Source organism: Melanerpes formicivorus, unplaced genomic scaffold (assembly GCF_026170545.1).
Source record: "Melanerpes formicivorus ecotype bairdi unplaced genomic scaffold, bMelFor1.0.p_v2 SCAF_1, whole genome shotgun sequence".
Taxonomy (NCBI): Eukaryota; Metazoa; Chordata; class Aves; order Piciformes; family Picidae; genus Melanerpes; species Melanerpes formicivorus.
This window is the reverse complement of record NW_027142353.1, coordinates 48,898,583-48,916,343: the sequence shown is the minus strand read 5'-3', so window position 1 is coordinate 48,916,343 and position 17,761 is coordinate 48,898,583. Positions and strand designations below refer to the sequence as shown.

At 36.4% G+C, this 17,761-nt stretch overlaps 1 protein-coding gene across 10 annotated transcripts in view; it reads right to left on the bottom strand.

The window, feature by feature from the left end:
• Positions 1-13,143, bottom strand: part of POSTN (periostin) — a 37,047-nt gene extending 23,904 nt beyond the window's left edge. For 5 of the 10 annotated variants that reach the window (XM_068142565.1, XM_068142492.1, XM_068142574.1 and 2 more), the window contains exons 1-6: positions 12,961-13,142; positions 11,259-11,357; positions 4,707-4,771; positions 3,275-3,432; positions 2,505-2,669; positions 1,434-1,580 (exon numbers count right to left, since the gene is read on the bottom strand). In XM_068142565.1, the coding sequence (XP_067998666.1) occupies positions 1,434-1,580; positions 2,505-2,669; positions 3,275-3,432; positions 4,707-4,771; positions 11,259-11,357; positions 12,961-13,082 (756 nt within the window). In that variant the 5' untranslated portion in view covers positions 13,083-13,142. Of the gene's footprint in view, positions 1-1,433; positions 1,581-2,504; positions 2,670-3,274; positions 3,433-4,706; positions 4,772-11,258; positions 11,358-12,960 lie in introns of all 10 variants that reach the window. The other 5 variants (XM_068142511.1, XM_068142521.1, XM_068142538.1 and 2 more) reach the window with 3 other exon arrangements.
• Positions 13,144-17,761: the final 4,618 nt, after the last annotated feature.

Genomic DNA, 17,761 nt, shown 5'->3' with positions numbered 1-17,761 from the left:
AAGGCCCACACAAAGGAATGAACAGGTATATGTGCTACAAACAGGGACCTCAGCTTTTGAAAAGTCAGGATAGACTACAATGTGATACAGCTGAAAGGAAAACACGAATGATGCTAGCACATATCCTGGAAAGCAGCAAGGGTTTTGCAAGCAGATTTAGAGAGGTGTGCAACATAAAAGTGTAATAGTATAGATGTTTTATAGATGTCTTATAGATGTTGGATTTGCCTGGGAGCAACGCTTTCTGGACAGATGTAAGCAGGCAAAGACGTTTATTACTTTATACAGCAAAGTTCTGTAGTCTATCAGAAGGCTCATATGTCACATCTCAACTGGTCATTTTCTACTGGCATACATGTAATTAAGGCATACAATAGGTCAAAATAACAAAGCAATATTTTAACACATCCAACCAAATTCTGACAAGCTTCTCTCCTTCAGTTACAAGGTGTTGACATTACCCTCAGAGTCAAAGACAAAACATAGCCCCCTCTAATTCGAGCAAAGGCAAATCTTCATAGCTTTCCAAAGCTATCAGAAAACAACCCTCTTCCCACATAAAAGGAATAGATGAGACCTTATCTAGGATTAGGTGAAAATGTCTGTTTAGAATTCACAGAGTTGAACCCAAATAGAAGGCACAGGAAAAAAATAAATATGGCTTCTTTTTCAACTGGAGGCTACAAAGGATTGGATTTTATACTCAGGGGTTAAATTATGTGTTTTCCTATAACTGTTATGAACTGAGCTTGAGGGATTCAGAGGGCTTTTTACCCCACCTTGATGCCTTTAAAAAATATATATATATATATATAGATAGAGAGAGAGAGAGAGAGAGAGAGAGAGAGAGAGAGAGAGAGAGAGAGAGAAAGGACAACAGGTATTTGCAAAATCATAGCATATTTTTTAAACACATGCATCATGAAATCCCATTACAGTATGCAGACACCTTCTAGAAGGAGAAATTAGGGAAAAAAAAAACACATGTTTTTTCTCTGCAAGAAAAACCATTCCCACATGTATCTCTTGGTGTTCTGAAACTTGCTGTGAGTCAGATTCTGGAATTCGTTTATTTTACCATTTGCCATCCCCTATTTTGAAATTATTCTTATTTATCTAGCACCAGACACTGTAACTTATGCTCATATGTTTCATTACACCAGTGCTTGAAAAGAAGAAACACTTTATTACAGGGAAACATTCTGTCCTATTGAAGTGGTGTTATTTGATCCACAAAAGAGCAGAAGCAGTCTCCTTATGTATCCCTTTTTTTATTACTAGATCTGCAGTATTAGCAGGAGTTAGTTTAATTTATCTGTAACCAAGCTAATCCTTCTTCCTTCAAGATAACATACCCAAATAGAAAAAGGGGGGGTGGAGAAAGAAGGAAAACCAAAAATATCAGAGAAACATTGTTAATTCTGTTCACTTACTCTGAAAGATGAAAGATCATCCTCAACTTCAATGAAATCTTGAATGGTGTTTCCAACAGCAGTCAGGACACGATCAATGACATGAACAACACCATTGGTAGCAATTTGGTTGCCATGGATGATCCTGGCACAGTTAACAGTAACAACCTATATTTGAAGGATTGATCAAAGATTGAGTATTAATTTGGTCATCTCCTTTGAATTTGATTCTTACAGATTAGTGGTGGATCTACTGTACATTATGCATTCCATAGTATCATAGTATCATTCAGGGTTGGAAGGGACCACAAGGATCATCTAGTTCCAACCCCCCTGCCATGGGCAGGGACACCCCACACTAGATTACTGCTGTTCTTTCAGGTTTTATCTTTTCAGTCAAAAGTTGTAGTATCTGAGAGACTGCCTAGCCTTCTGGAAAGCTAGCAGCAGATTTATTCAGGTTACATTGATTTCATATGCCTGTTTTATTTCCTTTTGCAATTATTCAGATTTGTTTTCCAAATTAAGACAGTGATTGTATTGGGGGTTTAATGGTGTAAACTGTAATCTAACAAACATTTTGATTTAAGGCAACACAGAGAACTGACTTGACTGGGAGTTTTTATGCATTTGTAAAAATTATTTCTTCTTTTTTCCAGTCAAACAATTGATGTGTGTTCAGTACAATCTTCAATTCTTCTACCTTTCACTCCTGTCTATATAAAAGATCTGTTTTATTATTATTTTGTAAACACGTGAAGATTAACAGCAGATTTTACTCTCAGAATTATTATAATCCTATATTTTGGCCACAAAAGGAAGAAAGTTAATTGTCTTTTTGGAAGAAAGTTAACCCTCATTCAAACTTTGGTTTCTAAACAGCAAACAGAACATGCCTGTTCATTCTTAGTGATCAGCCTACAGGCAGGCAAAATTGCTTCAAGATAAAATATGTTCATCAATGGCAAATGACTCGCTGAATTTTAAAGTTCCTTTAACCTGATTTTTTTTAGCTGTGGAAGGAATAGAAGAAAAGAATAACAGCTACAACAGAATAATTATATTAGGAAAAGAAAAAGAGGATAGACTTACCCCATTAGGGTAGTGGTTAATAAGCAATTTCTGTCCATTGTACATAGACACCAAAGTCATGCCATTCTTAAGATCTTTTGTCAACATACGCTTGTTTACCATGTGGTGATGAAGAGCATTATACAGCTCAATATTTACATTGTCAACCAAATTCCTGTGAATTTCCTGAAGAAGAAAAGCATTTCATTAATTCAAAGCTTCAAAACATTTTTCCAGTTGGAAAGAAGCACAGGTTTCTTTATGTTAACATATGCTTTCAATATATTCAGCAATAATTATTTCCTCTTAAGAGACACAACTTGGGTATCAGTCGATCTGACTGTATTTAAATGATGCTTAATCTGATTTGCTTACAAATGAAAGACAAGAAGTCTCATCACAGACAAGTCATTGACTCTATTTAAATAAATAGATTATTAAAAGAAAAGACACCTAACAATTATTCTCAACATTGCATAATTGCTGAAATTCCTGTCAGTTTCTTCAAAGTTATGCTTAATAATGCTATGTCATGCAAGTAATCAAATGAGAAACCTTTATAGCTGGTTAACACTCCTGAAAATATTTCCAACTCTCTAGCTTCAGCAATTTATGTTAAACATGCAAATTATTTTTATTATTGCTTGTGTAATATCCTTTTATGTCTAAAATACCAACAGTTTTTCCTCAACTACCTTATCATAGGCTGGCCATTGTCACTAAAATAGCATTAGGTGAAAGAGAAACACACTAACACGTATGCATGCTCACACACACATACACACACTTACTGAATTTAATTGCTCCCAGGCTTCATTACTTGGTGCAAAGAAAGTAAATGATCCTCTTCCCTCAATTTCTTCCCTCAGCTTTGATACGTCAGAATACTGCTGTGTAGAGGTAGCTCCCACAATACCAAGCGTACCATATACATGATCAATAGGGGCAACTAAAATAAACATGAGATTACATTTGTAAACTCTGTCATCATCCAGTTTCCCTACAATGGAATCTATATTGTTTCTTTGGTTTGAAGAGTACCCTTGCCTTTCTGAAACAGTTAAAAATCAATATTGAAACAATTGGTTGGGATTAAAACTCCATTGTCAGTGTACTCAAAAAAAAAAAAAAAATAGATACAAATACATGTCCTTATTTATATTTTTCTTAATGAAATACTAGAGCAAACAAACCCAAATATTGCAGTGTCAAACAAAGCCAAATATTGCAGTGTTTTCTTTAGAAGAGTTGTCTTGATTTCTGTCAACTCAGCCATTGAGGACAAGAGTAAATTCCATCTATAATTACAAAATTTCATTGGAGGGGGTCTCACTTGGTCATGGTGAACCAGGAATGTACCTGTAAGGTCCCTTGCTCTTCTTGCAGTGTGTGGCTTGTGCATATATTGATTCACCCAGAAAGTAAGAATGTCCATCGTCTAACAGTTAAACACTATTATGTGAGAACAGAATTCATCTCTCCTAATTCTAGACATCCAGATGAGGCATCTACATATGAGCTAGTTGTTCTTGGCACTTTTTATTGTCACAATTCTAGAGTGTGACTGGCTTCATTCTAATGTAAACATCTGAAATGAGATTTATTCATATAGCCAAACTGAACTTTGCCTTATATTTGCCTATTCCTTACAGCAAAAGGATTAGCTCAGATGAAAGCGTTTGAAGTGATGAAACATATTCCTCTTCAAATTACTCTTCTCTGCTGAAATTAATCTTATTTATGCAAAATTGAACAGCACAAATGGGGGGGGGGGGGAGGAGGGGTGGAATCAAGTATTCCTATCTTCATTTTCACTCCTTAGTTTATTTAAGGCCATTCTTTTAGTAAATAAGATTCAGGCATTTTTCACGGAAAGGAATAATCAGAACTTGGGTATGCCACATCTCATGTCTTGGGTTTCCAGTCTCCTGGGTATGTGTGAGGTTATTCTAAGATGTGATGGAAAAAGGGATAAAAGTTCGTCTTTGACAGCTTTGGGAAATGTAGTCGCTATTATTTCTCTCCAGTTGAGCAACTGAAAGGAGTTGATAAAAGTCAGTGAAGGCTGATTTTTAACTGTACTGGCTTTATGCAAATGAAGTTATGTATTTTCAGGCAGTAATTCCTAAAAAGAGGCAATCATTTCTCAAGGTGACTTTTAAAGTCTCTTGTGTTGTAATACTTCTCATGTATTGACTCATCCATATGAAAATAAGCTTGTACCTGCAGGACACCCCCTTGTACCATCCATCTTCATATAACCAGGACAGCACTCGTATAAGATGGTTCTGTGGGATACAGACAGAAGCATAATTGAAATAATATACAGGCAAAATGTATACTCATTTTAGCTGAGTTTAATTTAGGAACAAGTTCTTTACTATGAGGGTAGTGGAACAGATTGCCTGGGAAGATGGTAGAGACACCATTCCTGGTGATAGTCAAGGTGAGGCGTGACAGGGTTCTGGGCAACCTGATCTAATTGAGGATGCCCCTGCTTACTGCAGAGAGGGTTGGACTAGATGACCTTTGAAGGTCCCTTCCAACTCAGACCATTCTATGATTCTATGAGAGAGTGTAAGTTTCTTACGGAAGACTTTAAAGAAGCTCAGTAATAAGCAAGAGAACTGATTAAGAACAGACAATGAAGCAGGTGGTAGAGAAGAAAGTGAGTAAAAACTGGATGAATGCACACAAGGGAAAGTTCACTGTTAAAGGTATACATAAAATTTAGTAATATCAGGGACCAGGAATTGATGCATATTGATGTCAATATAACATTCTTGAATGCATTTAAGCTCTACATAGCAGCAAATCAGGCTAATTGACAATTCTATACTATAACACTCCATTTAGTATTTATGGTCTTATAACCTCTTCTTAATGGCAGAAATAAGACTATACCACAGATAAGCTCTGTTACATGAAAGTGCTAATTCACTGAAGTTATCACAGAGCTGATTTTGGCTCCTCTGGAAAGGGAATGCCAGCAAATTATACAATCTTACCAAAACATAAACCAAGACTTTAGACTTCAGCTATTACTTCCCAAATCATGGTACAATGTGACTGGCAAGAAAATATTGCCATCATAATTTTACATAATAGGTTTATTTTTATAGTTATGATTAATATGAACCACACTTGTAGACTTTGCTGGCAGCTGATTACACTTATCTCATTTTTTCATAAACTAAAGCTGACACAACATTAACAACACACAAATTGAAATGAATAAACATTCAAATGAACAAGCTTTAGCCTTTATCATCCAAACTTCTTGAAGAGATTAGGAGCAGACTTAAGCAAAACAACATTACAAAGCATGATTTTAAAAGTAAGGACTATAATTCTGTAATTTACAGCAAATTGCTTGAGCTGGTGGAGATTAAAGATTTTTTTTAACTGCATAGTCTTCCATTTTTCCATGCTATGAAAATAATTCTCTATTCCCTCATACACATATGTCTGTGTTTAGCCTATATCTGAGGCTAAACTATAGCAGTTGCTCTGTCACCCGATGACTCCACTCCAGCAAAGAAGGGGAATAGGAAAAGAGTAGAGAAGATTGACAGGTTGAAATGAAACCTGATTTAATGAAATAACCAAACTGATATCACTGCCAATATAAAGTTATGCTTAGCCAAACAGAAACACAGCAGTCATACTAAATAGGAAGGTAGTCCTCAAGAGCAGAAAGAGGAAAAAGAAGCAGGGTGAGAAGGACCGAAAGCAAGAGGATCCAACAAAAGACCACACAGAAGAGACCACACACCCAGAAAATGTTCTGCTTTATACTGAGTGTGATGCTCATGATCTGGAATACACCTGTAGCCAACTCAAGTCAGCTGTCCTGGTTGACTCAGAGCTGCTAATAGCCTGCAGCCCATGGCTGGCCTGGGACTCTCTCCCAGCAAAACCAGGACAAGATATACAACATGGTCACCCTTTTCAACTGTGTAGCCATATATTGAAAATATTTGTACAGTTCTTTTTAATACATCTCATTCTTTGAAGCAATTCACTAAAAGGCTATTTGTTGGCAATGCAAGAATAGCATACAGTTTAAGCTACAGGTTTTCTAATTAATAAGGAAATTTGCCTTATAAGTATGAACTCCATGTTGCATCCCTGCCAGAAGCTTGTAATAATTAAAACCACAAGCAACTGACCAACCAACAACAAAACCAAAACCACATGAACAACTCCTCCAAAAAAAGAAAATCCCAAACCACCCCAACAAATAAATATCTGGTTAAAAAAAAACTGTGTAGCAAAGTGACAGTCAGAATATTCTCCCAACTCTGTGAACTACTTTGTCCTGAGAAAATATCTTTGCCTTCTGTGAAATAGAAAATATCTCTCCCTCATCCCATGAACAGCTATGACAGATTGTGGTCTAAATTAGTTCTAGGAAAGAGGAAGCTGAGTTATAAGGATAGAATAATAAGATATGACAAGTTTAGTCTTACCATATTCAATAATGACACAATTAATGAAAACCAGAAAGTTGTCTGAAGAGCACAGTAAAGTGTTTCTTCAGCCAAACATTACAAAACCAGTGTCTTTTTTATAACATGTGACTTGTTCTGTACAGCCCACTCTTTTTTTTCTTCTTTTGTTTCAGTCACCAGGGGTTACTGTAAGTTCCTACTTACAGTATTTATAGAAACACAGAATGCAGTCTAGAGGTCCACTCATTCAACCCCCCTGCAGTAAGCAGTGATATCCCCAGCTAGATGAGGTTGTTCACAGCCACATCAAACTGTACAGCTGACTTCAATTAGAAAGGCCATGTATCAGCTCTGCTCAAAATGTAGTGAGAAAGATGGAATAGGAGAAAAGGGGTCTGTAAGGAGAATTCCATAATAAGATTAGTGCCTCAGCACCATTTGCCTATAGATGCAGTATAGGAGGAAGTTATCCTCATTTGTGTCTCCCTTCTGGTTCAATATAAGATGGTGTCTAAGTGAAGAACACTGCTACTCAATGATGCTGCATTCTTGAGTGTTGGGAATTTTGAGTGGTTTTGTTTGCTTGCTTGTTTATTTTGGGTTTTTTTTTGTTGTTGTTGCTGTTAGTTGTGGGGTTTGTTGCTGTATTTGTTTCTGTTTGTCTGGTTTTGGTGTTTTTGTTTGTGTGTTGTTTTTTTTAATGCAAAGTTGGTCTGATCTCACCCAAAGGAGTATATTCCAAAGGAAAAAGAAGCAGAGCAACACTACCTTATGTCCTTGTTATTCTTGGCTAACAGAGCTAATTTTCGGTTTATTCAGATCAGCACTCTGACTCATCTGTTTCTACTCCTTGCTGGCATGGAGATAAAATACTGCAGAGAAACAGTGGAAAGAGTTCTGGTCCAATGGTCTTTGATTTTAGCAAATCTTCAAGTTACACCCCAATTGGAATTTTACAGCAGTGGATAGGAAGTGTACATAATAAAAGCATTCTTAAATTAGAATTTTATAGTTCATATATACAAGTGAGGGAGGACTTGTTAACGTAGAGATATTGACATGAGAGGAGCCATTGTCCTTTGGATAAGTGTTCGAATTACAGTAACATTTTTAGTCAGGTCTGCATTTCTCAGTATGAAGAGTATAAAACTCCTGTTAACAGCAAAGACTAAGTTATAAGAGTTGCTCTATTACAGCAACAAAAATTCCCAAACACTTAGAAGTTCTATGACGCTACTTACACCCATACACACTGATTTTCCCCTCTAGTCTTGCTCAGTGAATACTTATATGATGATAGGAGCATTAAAAGAGGAGAGAGACGGTAGTTGACAGTTTTGTATAGTTTACAGTCTTACAGTTTACATTCCTCTAAATCCTGGTCAGTGAAGAGAACAAGTCATCACTTGACTTTTTGGTTCAATGAGTCCAAACTGCTTATTACTTCAAACTATTTTTCCTGACATGTGGAGGTATTTATCACTATATAACTCATTGTGCCTCTGGAGCTCAGCAAAGTAATGAATTCCCTGACAGGTTTCTGCTGAGAGCCGACTTTCTCTTATGGGAAGACATGACATCCATCTAGGAATAAAGCCACAGGAATGGGTTGTTTTCCAAGTTTCAGACTAAGATATTTTCAGGAAATACCCTTCTTGCCAATGTGTCTGCACTGGAATAAAATGTAGTGCCAAAGAAGTCAGTAGTGTGGCAAACTTTGTTCAAAAGGTGAAGTATTTTGGATGACTTACAGCCAGCCCACTGAAGGAAAAAGGAAGTCAGTATTATGATGCCACCCGGCGGAGAAGGAAAGGTTCTGATAAAAATTATAAACTTATGCGTCCTGAAAAAAATTGAAGGTAGAGATGGGGCAAATGGCCAAACAGAGTCTAATCTGACTGGACATTGATCATTATTTCCACCACCAAATGCATATAAATCTGTAATTTGCATGAAAAAAATATAAATCAGGGTGACAGGTTTGCCTATGAAAATTAAGTCTTTTCCTTGGCTCTGGTGGGGTCATGGTACAACCTTTCATGTATAGACTGATTTAGAAGTCAAGATTTCAAAGCCATGGCAGTGCTTGAAAGGGAAGACTGCGCTGGAATCAGTGTGTCAACTCCATTAATTTATGGCATGCTGTTTGAGCACTGAAAACATTTTCTTAGAAAGAAAATGGAAGAAAACTTCCTCCAACTATGTCTTCCATTAGTCTTTTACCTAAGGATTCTTTCTAACTTTTTTCCAAGGTGCTACATATCATAATACAGTCTCAAAGAGATGCAAAGCCTCTGGTATCCAACAAGAGCAGTAAAAACTACAGTCCAAGACCATTTCTGACTATTATCTGATCTGCATGTTTGATTTCAACACTGAAAAATTGGAGGCATTTTTCTCACATGAGTAATCATTTGGGAGTCTTCATCAGATTTACATTAGTAAGTACAGGGATCATGCTCAAGAAGAACTAGGGATGTATTTGTTAACCAGGATAGTTCAACCAGCCAAAAAAATGGAAGAAAATGTAAACTGGATTTGAAGAAAGTTAGTAAAAGGACCACCTTTTTAATTATGAAAATGCCATAAATGTAGATGCACTAAAGAAAGCCTGAGCAACTGAAGCCGTATTAGCACTGCTAGCCATATATGCACACTTTGCATCATTTTTTTGGTGCACTCTCTATTCCCCAGCACAAACTCAGATTGTATCTACATCTAATTCTCTGACAGCACAGAATTTTTTTGACTTTCTGTAAAGAACTGTTCAATGAACTTCGTATAAGCTCTTACAGCTGTAGTTTTAACTTAAAGGCATTCCATTTGTAAATGCTGAAATGGTTTCAGTGTGAGCTATGTGTAATTGCTTCAAGTCAAATGTGTCTGTTTGTTGGGTTTGTTTTGTATGTCACCAGAATTTATCACTGTTTCTATATTCAGAAAATTTTTTAAACTTGAAGGATGGAGTGGAAAATGTGGATCCTACTTAGTCATGACTTTGACAATCAGGAGAATAAAAATATGACTAACCAATTGCAAATCATTAGTCACTTCTTGTTCATGCACTCCTCTCTAGATCATTTAGCAAATTATTGTTGAAGAGAAAAACATTTTCAAGGAAATTTAAGAGCTTGTTTACAAAGGTAGTCATCTTTGCCTTATGATGGTGGATATTTTTCTTGCACATTAACCTCTGTTAAGAAAACCTTTGGCACAGAAACAAAAAAAATCTTTATTCCACATTACATTAACACCTAATCGAGTGGTTGATGTCCATTAGGAAAGGTTTAAATAGCAAACTTACTTTAAATGAAGTTAAATTATTCACACATATAATTTGCACCACATCTCAATACAACTTAACATCTTTATGTCTTAGGGCATACATTATTACTCAGGTGTTTGGAAGAGTTTTATGGCTTTCTCTAAGAGAGTCCTACTCCCTTAGGACAAAGTTGTAGCAATTGAAGCCTGGACTTCCTATTCACTTACTCACTCAGAAAATATCACCCCAGACTTTTTTTGGACCATCTAAGAGAAAAACAGGAAAACAAAAATAGTGATTTCCTGTTGCAACTGCTGAGAAATTTATCCAAGTAATTACATAACAGCAAGAGAAAATGTCATATACAAGAAAACATTAGTTTATTTTATTGGGTAAACAATGTTATTCTCTGTTTAATTATTTAATTCTAAGACAAGTTAGACAGATCAAGGACTGGGGGTTTGTATGTGTTCACACTCTAGAGCTGCTCTGTGACCAACAAAGCAGCAGCAACTTGAACATGTTGTCACAAAGAAGACAATGACTTGCATTTGGAGAGGAAATGAAAAATGAAATATACACAGATTCTAAATTAATGCCAAACTTACACAGATTTAATCTGTATCCACATTTTTCTTTCTTCATGGAGAGGTGTGACCTGAGCACACAGCTTTGCTGGATCATGCTGAGTTCTTTTCATAAGTGGCCCGTTAAGTCCCTCTGTAGTTTTGGGTAGAACACTTGACCTCATATCTCATTGCGTTCAAAATAGAGCTATGAATACCTAACTCAGAGCAATATTGCAAAGTCTCTTAAAAAAACACTACATACTCAGACTTGACAGCCCTTTGTGATTATTCTTGGCAACAGTTATTTGGCTATGTTATCCAGGTGGGTTTAAAAGCAGCTAAAGAGAAGCTGTAACCCTGTAAAACTGAAGGGAATTCTTCCTGTCTGCGTTTGAAACAGTTTTCCTCTGAGAAAAGAAGAGTTTTCTAACCATACATTACATTATCTCAATAAATGGGGAGTAATTTTGAAACAGAGCATACTTACGCTTTTTTTCCACAGATGGCTCCCTGGTACCAGTTTCTGCAAGTGCTGAAGTATTTCTTTTTCGTTCCCATAATTTGCTGAAGGGCACAGACATTTGGTCTATGGGTGGAAGTGAGAAACATTTGAAAAACGTCTTTGTATGTACTTGGAAAAGTTATACATAAAACAGTGGTAAATGCTGTTTGTGTTGAGCAAGAGTAAGATGTTAACATCTGGCTTCAGTTCCCAGGGCAGGTGTGTTTGCAAACAACCACAGTGCAACCTCCTGGAACTGCCCAGCTGGGTTCCTTGGCAAGCCCACATTCCCAATAGGGACAGAAAGTTTCCCTCCATTCTGATTTGACTCTCTGTCTCTGATGGACAGTGATCACTACTGGTGCCTCAACAAGTCTCAATACGCTTTAGGTTTCTCCCTTCCCCCAGTGAAGTGAATTAATTACATGCCACCAGGAACCATGCTGTGAATACCATCAGGCTCTTTTCATTAAACTTTTTGTCTTGTACACATCTGTGCAGCTGAAGGTCATGGGGAGATGGAGAAGAAAAGTGCCCTGTTCTTTATGTAGAAGGAAACCCTGTCTTCTGTAAATCAATCTACTATTTTGACTACCAACCATTTGGAGTACCACAGGCACCTAAGCAAACATTCTGGGAATTACTGGGGACCAAAGGGTAATTTCACATGTAAATAAAAAGAGTCACAGATTTCAAATGAGGAATACTTTTTGCCTTAGCATTATAATGTAGAGAAGAGCAAATTCTTAAGGGTAAATTCTACAAAGCAAAGATATTTTGTTGCTAGTTCTTATACTTCTACAATTAGAAAAGAAAAGAAAAGAAAAGAAAAGAAAAGAAAAGAAAAGAAAAGAAAAGAAAAGAAAAGAAAAGAAAAGAAAAGAAAAGAAAAGAAAAGAAAAGAAAAGAAAAGAAAAGAAAAGAAAAGAAAAAAGAAAATCAGCCCAAAAGTTAGATCATACATTCTACATCAATGAAGCCAGTGGACTTTTTATGTGAAAAGCACAGTGTGTGTGTGTGTGTGTGTGTGTGTGTGTAGCAGGCAGAGGGGATTCAGCAAAGGAAGACAGGATGGTCAACAATTCTTATTCACAGAGCTTTTCTTACTTAAGAAGACTGAAAGATAATATATTTAGGCACATGTGTCTCCCTGACAGCAGCTGTTCAGAGTATTTCCATCTCTCTGAGCAGGATGGCTTGTAAACATTGTTTTTTGGGTACCCTGCTGAGCAGCTTGCTGCCTTGCTCTAGGGGGAACAAAAGTGTTACAAAGGGCTCCCAGTATACATCCCCAAGTTAGAAAACATGTAAACAGCATTCATGATTTTCATTCAGATAGAATAAAGGGAGAAAATACTGTGGGATATTGATCTGACATCCTATTGCATTAATTGTGGACTACAATCAACTTCAGTGATTCTGAAAGGGACACATTTTATTCATTAGGAAGTGGTGATTTAGGTTTTTCCCTATTTTATCAAGTTATCAATATTCTGCCTCCTCTTGCAACTCCCCAGAAAGTGATTTATTTAGGAACAATTGTAAAATTAATTGAGAAATAAAGTCCTTCTTGAATGCTGGTAAGAATTCATAGTAAAAAATCACATTTAATAAAATATGAGAAGGAAGGAGAGAACAGAGATTAAGAAACCTCCTTTTAAAATAGAAATACAATCCAGTTACTTACCCCTGGTCGCGTGCCCTTATTCGACTGTGAGTTAAAATCTTGTCATAGTGAGCAGAAGCAGCTGCTTGTTCAAAAGGAGACAATAAAAAAGTGGAAAGGGTGAAAAAGAAAAAGATCTTCATCTTTAGTCCTCTGTTGTTTCTGGCAAGTCTAGAAGAGAGAACTGGCAAAGGGTCTGGAGGGATGACAATTTATATACATGCTGGAAAGTGGTGGGAGGGAACCACAGGATCAACCTGAAACTTTGTACCACCCTCCTTAGAACAGCAGCTTTCTCTGCCAGCTCCAGTAACCTAAATGAATACCATACATTAACCATATAAACCTTTCTTCCTTTTTTTTTTTTAATCCCCAGTTGACTAATTTCTTCGTTATTACAGAAAGCTTAGCATTTTATTCTGCTGACACAGCAGCAGAGCAAGTTTGAGAAGTTTAGACTTTGAATTATGATTTGGTATTTATAGCACTGAAGCATCCAGAGGTCGTGATCACTGCGTATGGTTTTGTTCAAACCCAGGGGAAGATGTTGTTGGTTCTCATAAGAGCTGTGCTGCTTTCCTTTGTTTTCCATGTCCTCACAGTTATCAGCTTTCAGCGGATGAAAGTTCCAAGCACTTCTCAGTAACCTGGCATAGCATTTTTGTCTTGAGAAAAAATAAAAGCTGTATTAACACACATTCTGATTATGAAGTACTTACCCAATAAAATGCAATATTAGCCTAAATATTAATTTTAATTCTAGCAACAGCAATTCCTTACTACATAATGCTTTTATTTAGAGCTTGATGCAATCATATAAAATATCATTGAGCATCTGGAAATTTGAATATATACATTTCTATACATATTAGGCCTTGGGAGTTGTCTGTGAAGTAAATGGAATATGCAATTCCAAGTTGTAGATGAGGGAACTGAGGCAGAAAAGTGAAGTGACAGGCTCAACACTCCAGTGGTGTGACAGCATTAAGGCTACAGGATTGTGACCCAAAATTTTGCAGTTAGCATGTCAAGGGAAAATTTCTGCCGTTTATATAGAAATATTTGCATATGAATATAATTTCATGGTATAGTGTATGGACAATTTCAGTTCTTTATGAAAGTAGGGTGAGTTCTACAGGAGTACTTTGCTGTAGTTTCTTCCTCCAAATCAAAGCAAGTAGTGAGGTGGAAAACATGACGAAAGTCACATTTATATAACCAGAGCACTTCATAGTTTCTAAGGTTAAGAGAAGGGACATTTGGTTGAATGATAGGTGGACTTTCTACTGCACCCTGTACTCATTGTTCCTGCATATGACTTAAGATAGCTCATGGAAGTATCAGCATCTCAAGTTTCATGGTGTTTGAAGTCAGTAAAACTATGCCTGAACACATGACTGTCAGATCAGCTGATGGAAGTCATGAACTCAATGCTATAGTAAGTTTTAGGATAATGTCACTGCTGTGCTCCTACAATTCGTTACAGAGCTTTTTATCTCTTTCTGATCTCTACAGCAAGAAGTACATTGAAAAATATCACCTCTTAAATGTGTAGGTATGACATTTCATTTGACATCAGTTGTTCACCCGTTGCAGTTCTCAACCTAGAGATGAAAAAATTAGAAGGTAATGAAGAAAGTAACTTGACAGATTGGCTTCAGAAAGTCACAGAAATGTCCAGGTAAGCTGTCTTATAACAACCTAGTGACGTCATTACATTTAATGAAGCAAATGTTAGTGAAAAATAGTCAATGCAGATGAGAGGGGGGAAAAATAAAGCTAATTTCTGAATGATCTTTCTGAAAAATCTCTAAATCACTGAACATTTCTGATGAGTGGTGTAAAAAATGCACAGATCCTATAATGATCCTACAATGATGAGCTTTATCATTCATCTTTAGCTGGAAATTACTTTTCTCGAAATCATCAACCCAATGCAAATTGTTCAAACTTACACATCTTTCCAGTAATGAAAACCACCTATGCAAAGAGCAAAAAGAGTCAAGAAGAAAAGAAGGCCTAACTACACTATTCCTAATTTATGTTTTTTAGCCCAAATATTAAAAGAGGATTGATGCCAGTCTGTATTTTGCTTGTGGTATAATTGCATATTTGAACAGCACACCAGAGTAATTATTTTCTAACTTGCCAACTGAAATACTGTTCTGGTTAACAAATACTACATTCAGCTGGGCTCATTGTTACCTTGTTTATTTTAATTTGTTATTTATTTAGCAAGGTGGCTACCCCACCAAGTAGCCAACTCAGATTTTTTCTACCTTTGGATAAATACTTTGTGCATTATATTTCCTAAAGGACGTGATGCTGAAATTCTAATTATGAAAGTTGAAAATCTAATTATAGAATGTATTCAAATGCCTCACAGATGTGAATTATTATGGTAAAAATAGGACTTTTAATTATCAGCAGCAGAAGAAGCATATCCAAAGAAATGCCTAGGACAAGTATAGAACGAGTGTTGAATTTCATCTTCCAAAAAATGTAAATAGTGTCAAGCAGAAACGTTTGAGGCATTGTCTGTTCTGAATTGTTTCTTGTATTTCTCTAGAGACCTCTAGTGGAGAGAACTCTATATTTTTCTCAAAGCAGTTTTAAGTGTTTGCAGGAGAAATAGATTGTATGAGAAATTGATTTGTTTCATTAGTATTATAAAGGAATAGTTTAATTGCATGATGGAATAATCCTTGAATTCAAATATTTAAGGGTTTGAATAAGTGCCTTTATGTCCAATTGAAGTAACAGGAGTATCAATATATTAGTCACTTGTGGTTAATTCCACTGATGGTGTGTAGAAATTTAGCAAATAAGAATGAATGGAAATTAAAGGGTATTCAAATGTTCTCTTCCCGGCTAAAATATGTCCATGTTTCAAATCATTTACAATGTGTCATGTTTTACACATAGCCTGTTTCTTATAGCTATTTTAAGTGTTTACTTCTCACTGTGTGAGTGTTTTAGTGCTTAGTGTAAAAACACAACATGTAAAAACGTTTTGAGGCTGCCTTTATCCTGTAGTTGTTTCTCAAATCCATACCTTTCCTTGTTGAACCTCATAAAATAGGCCTTGGCTAATTTAAGAAATAAAGGGGTTAGTTGCAAGAATTCTGTCCCAGTCACAGGTGTGGTTGATGGCTTCTCTGCATATCTTCCTTATGGGAATGCTGTGAGGGAGCTGCAGTCAAGGAAAGAAATATTTAAAACCTCATGGTTTTCTGCAGCACCATTTAGGAACCCTGTCAAAATAAATCATTAAAATAAACATGCAAAATGTTTTCTGGTTGCTTGAGTGTATCTAGCAGGGAAACATTGGGTATAAAGACATAAAGAATATTCACTTTAAATAAGAATTTGTACCTTCTGCAGATTTAGGTCAGACTTTTTTTTTTAAGTGCCTGGCAGGGTAAGACTGGCTACCAACACAAACTACCAAGGGAAACGATATTCTCCTAGTGTGGATCTGATGCAGTCTGGCTTCCACGTAAATTCATATAATATATGGGAATTTTAAATATCAAATAGAGTTAAACTTATCAGGAAATGGGATGTTGATTCCTCGTTTAACAGCAGGTGATGCTGTTGCTATAAGTAAAGAGTTCTCTTTCACCTTAGAATAAGTAAATTGTCTGATAACACAGATCAAGGTAAGATCCACAATATTACTGAGTTCTTGTGCTTACATGGCACATGGTAAGTGTCAGTGGAAACTGAGAGAAGAGCATGTTAAATAATCAGTAGGAGTTAATAAGCAATTCAGACAGCAGTGATATGTAGTATATAGTTCTGAGGAAGTAGAAAAAGCCTACATCAAGAGAGTTTGTGCTGTCTTCTACTAATATCTCAGCATCTCCTTAAACTATGCTATGTGCCCACAGTCTCTGTTCTTTACTGCTTAAAAGAAAAAAAAACAAACACACACAATTCATGTGAGTCAGCCAGTACCATACAGGTTATTTAGTTTACGTGATTCCTTGCAAATGTTTTTTGTTGTTGTTGCTAGAGATTGAAATGTCAGCAAATTCTCATTAATATGCATTCTAAATGGCTCAATTAAATGCTTATTTGTTCTGCTGGAAATATTTCACTTATTCCAAAGGTCATTACTTAATCTACTCTAGTGCAGGTAAAAGTTACCACATTTGTAATTAATCAAAAGGCCATGTCTGCAATGTCTGCATCATCAGATACACTATGGAGGAGTCCTCAGGCTCATAGAATCATAGAATCATAGAATCAATAAGGCTGGAAAAGACCTCAAAGATCATCAAGTCCAACCTGTCACCCAAGACCTCATGTCTACTAAACCATGGCATCAAGTGCCACGTCCAATCCCCTCTTGAACACCTCCAGGGACGGTGACTCCACCATGTCCGTGGGCAGCCCATTCCAATACCTAACAACTCACAAAACCAGTAGTTGTTCCATCTGTTTTGAACGTTGTGATGGTTACTGTCAACTTAAGGTAACATTCCAAGCCTCTTGTTATTTTATGGACTGCATGATAATGACTGCCACGAGTCATTCCTGTTACAGCTGGGTTTTGTGATCTAGAATGTACAGTATCTAGTGCAGTAGAAGCTGGAATTATGTGAAGGGATGGTGTGGGATCATTGAGGAAGCTTTGCATAAATAATGGAGAAAAGAATGCAAATAATCAGTATTTAAGAGGAAACAGATCTTTCAGATTAGGCCTTGATCACCTCAGTAAGACTACAATAATAAAAGAACTGTTCTTGCTTTGCACTGAGTATAATGCAGGAAGATTCAGGAGTGCCTCCACATGAACAAATACTTTTGTTTTTTA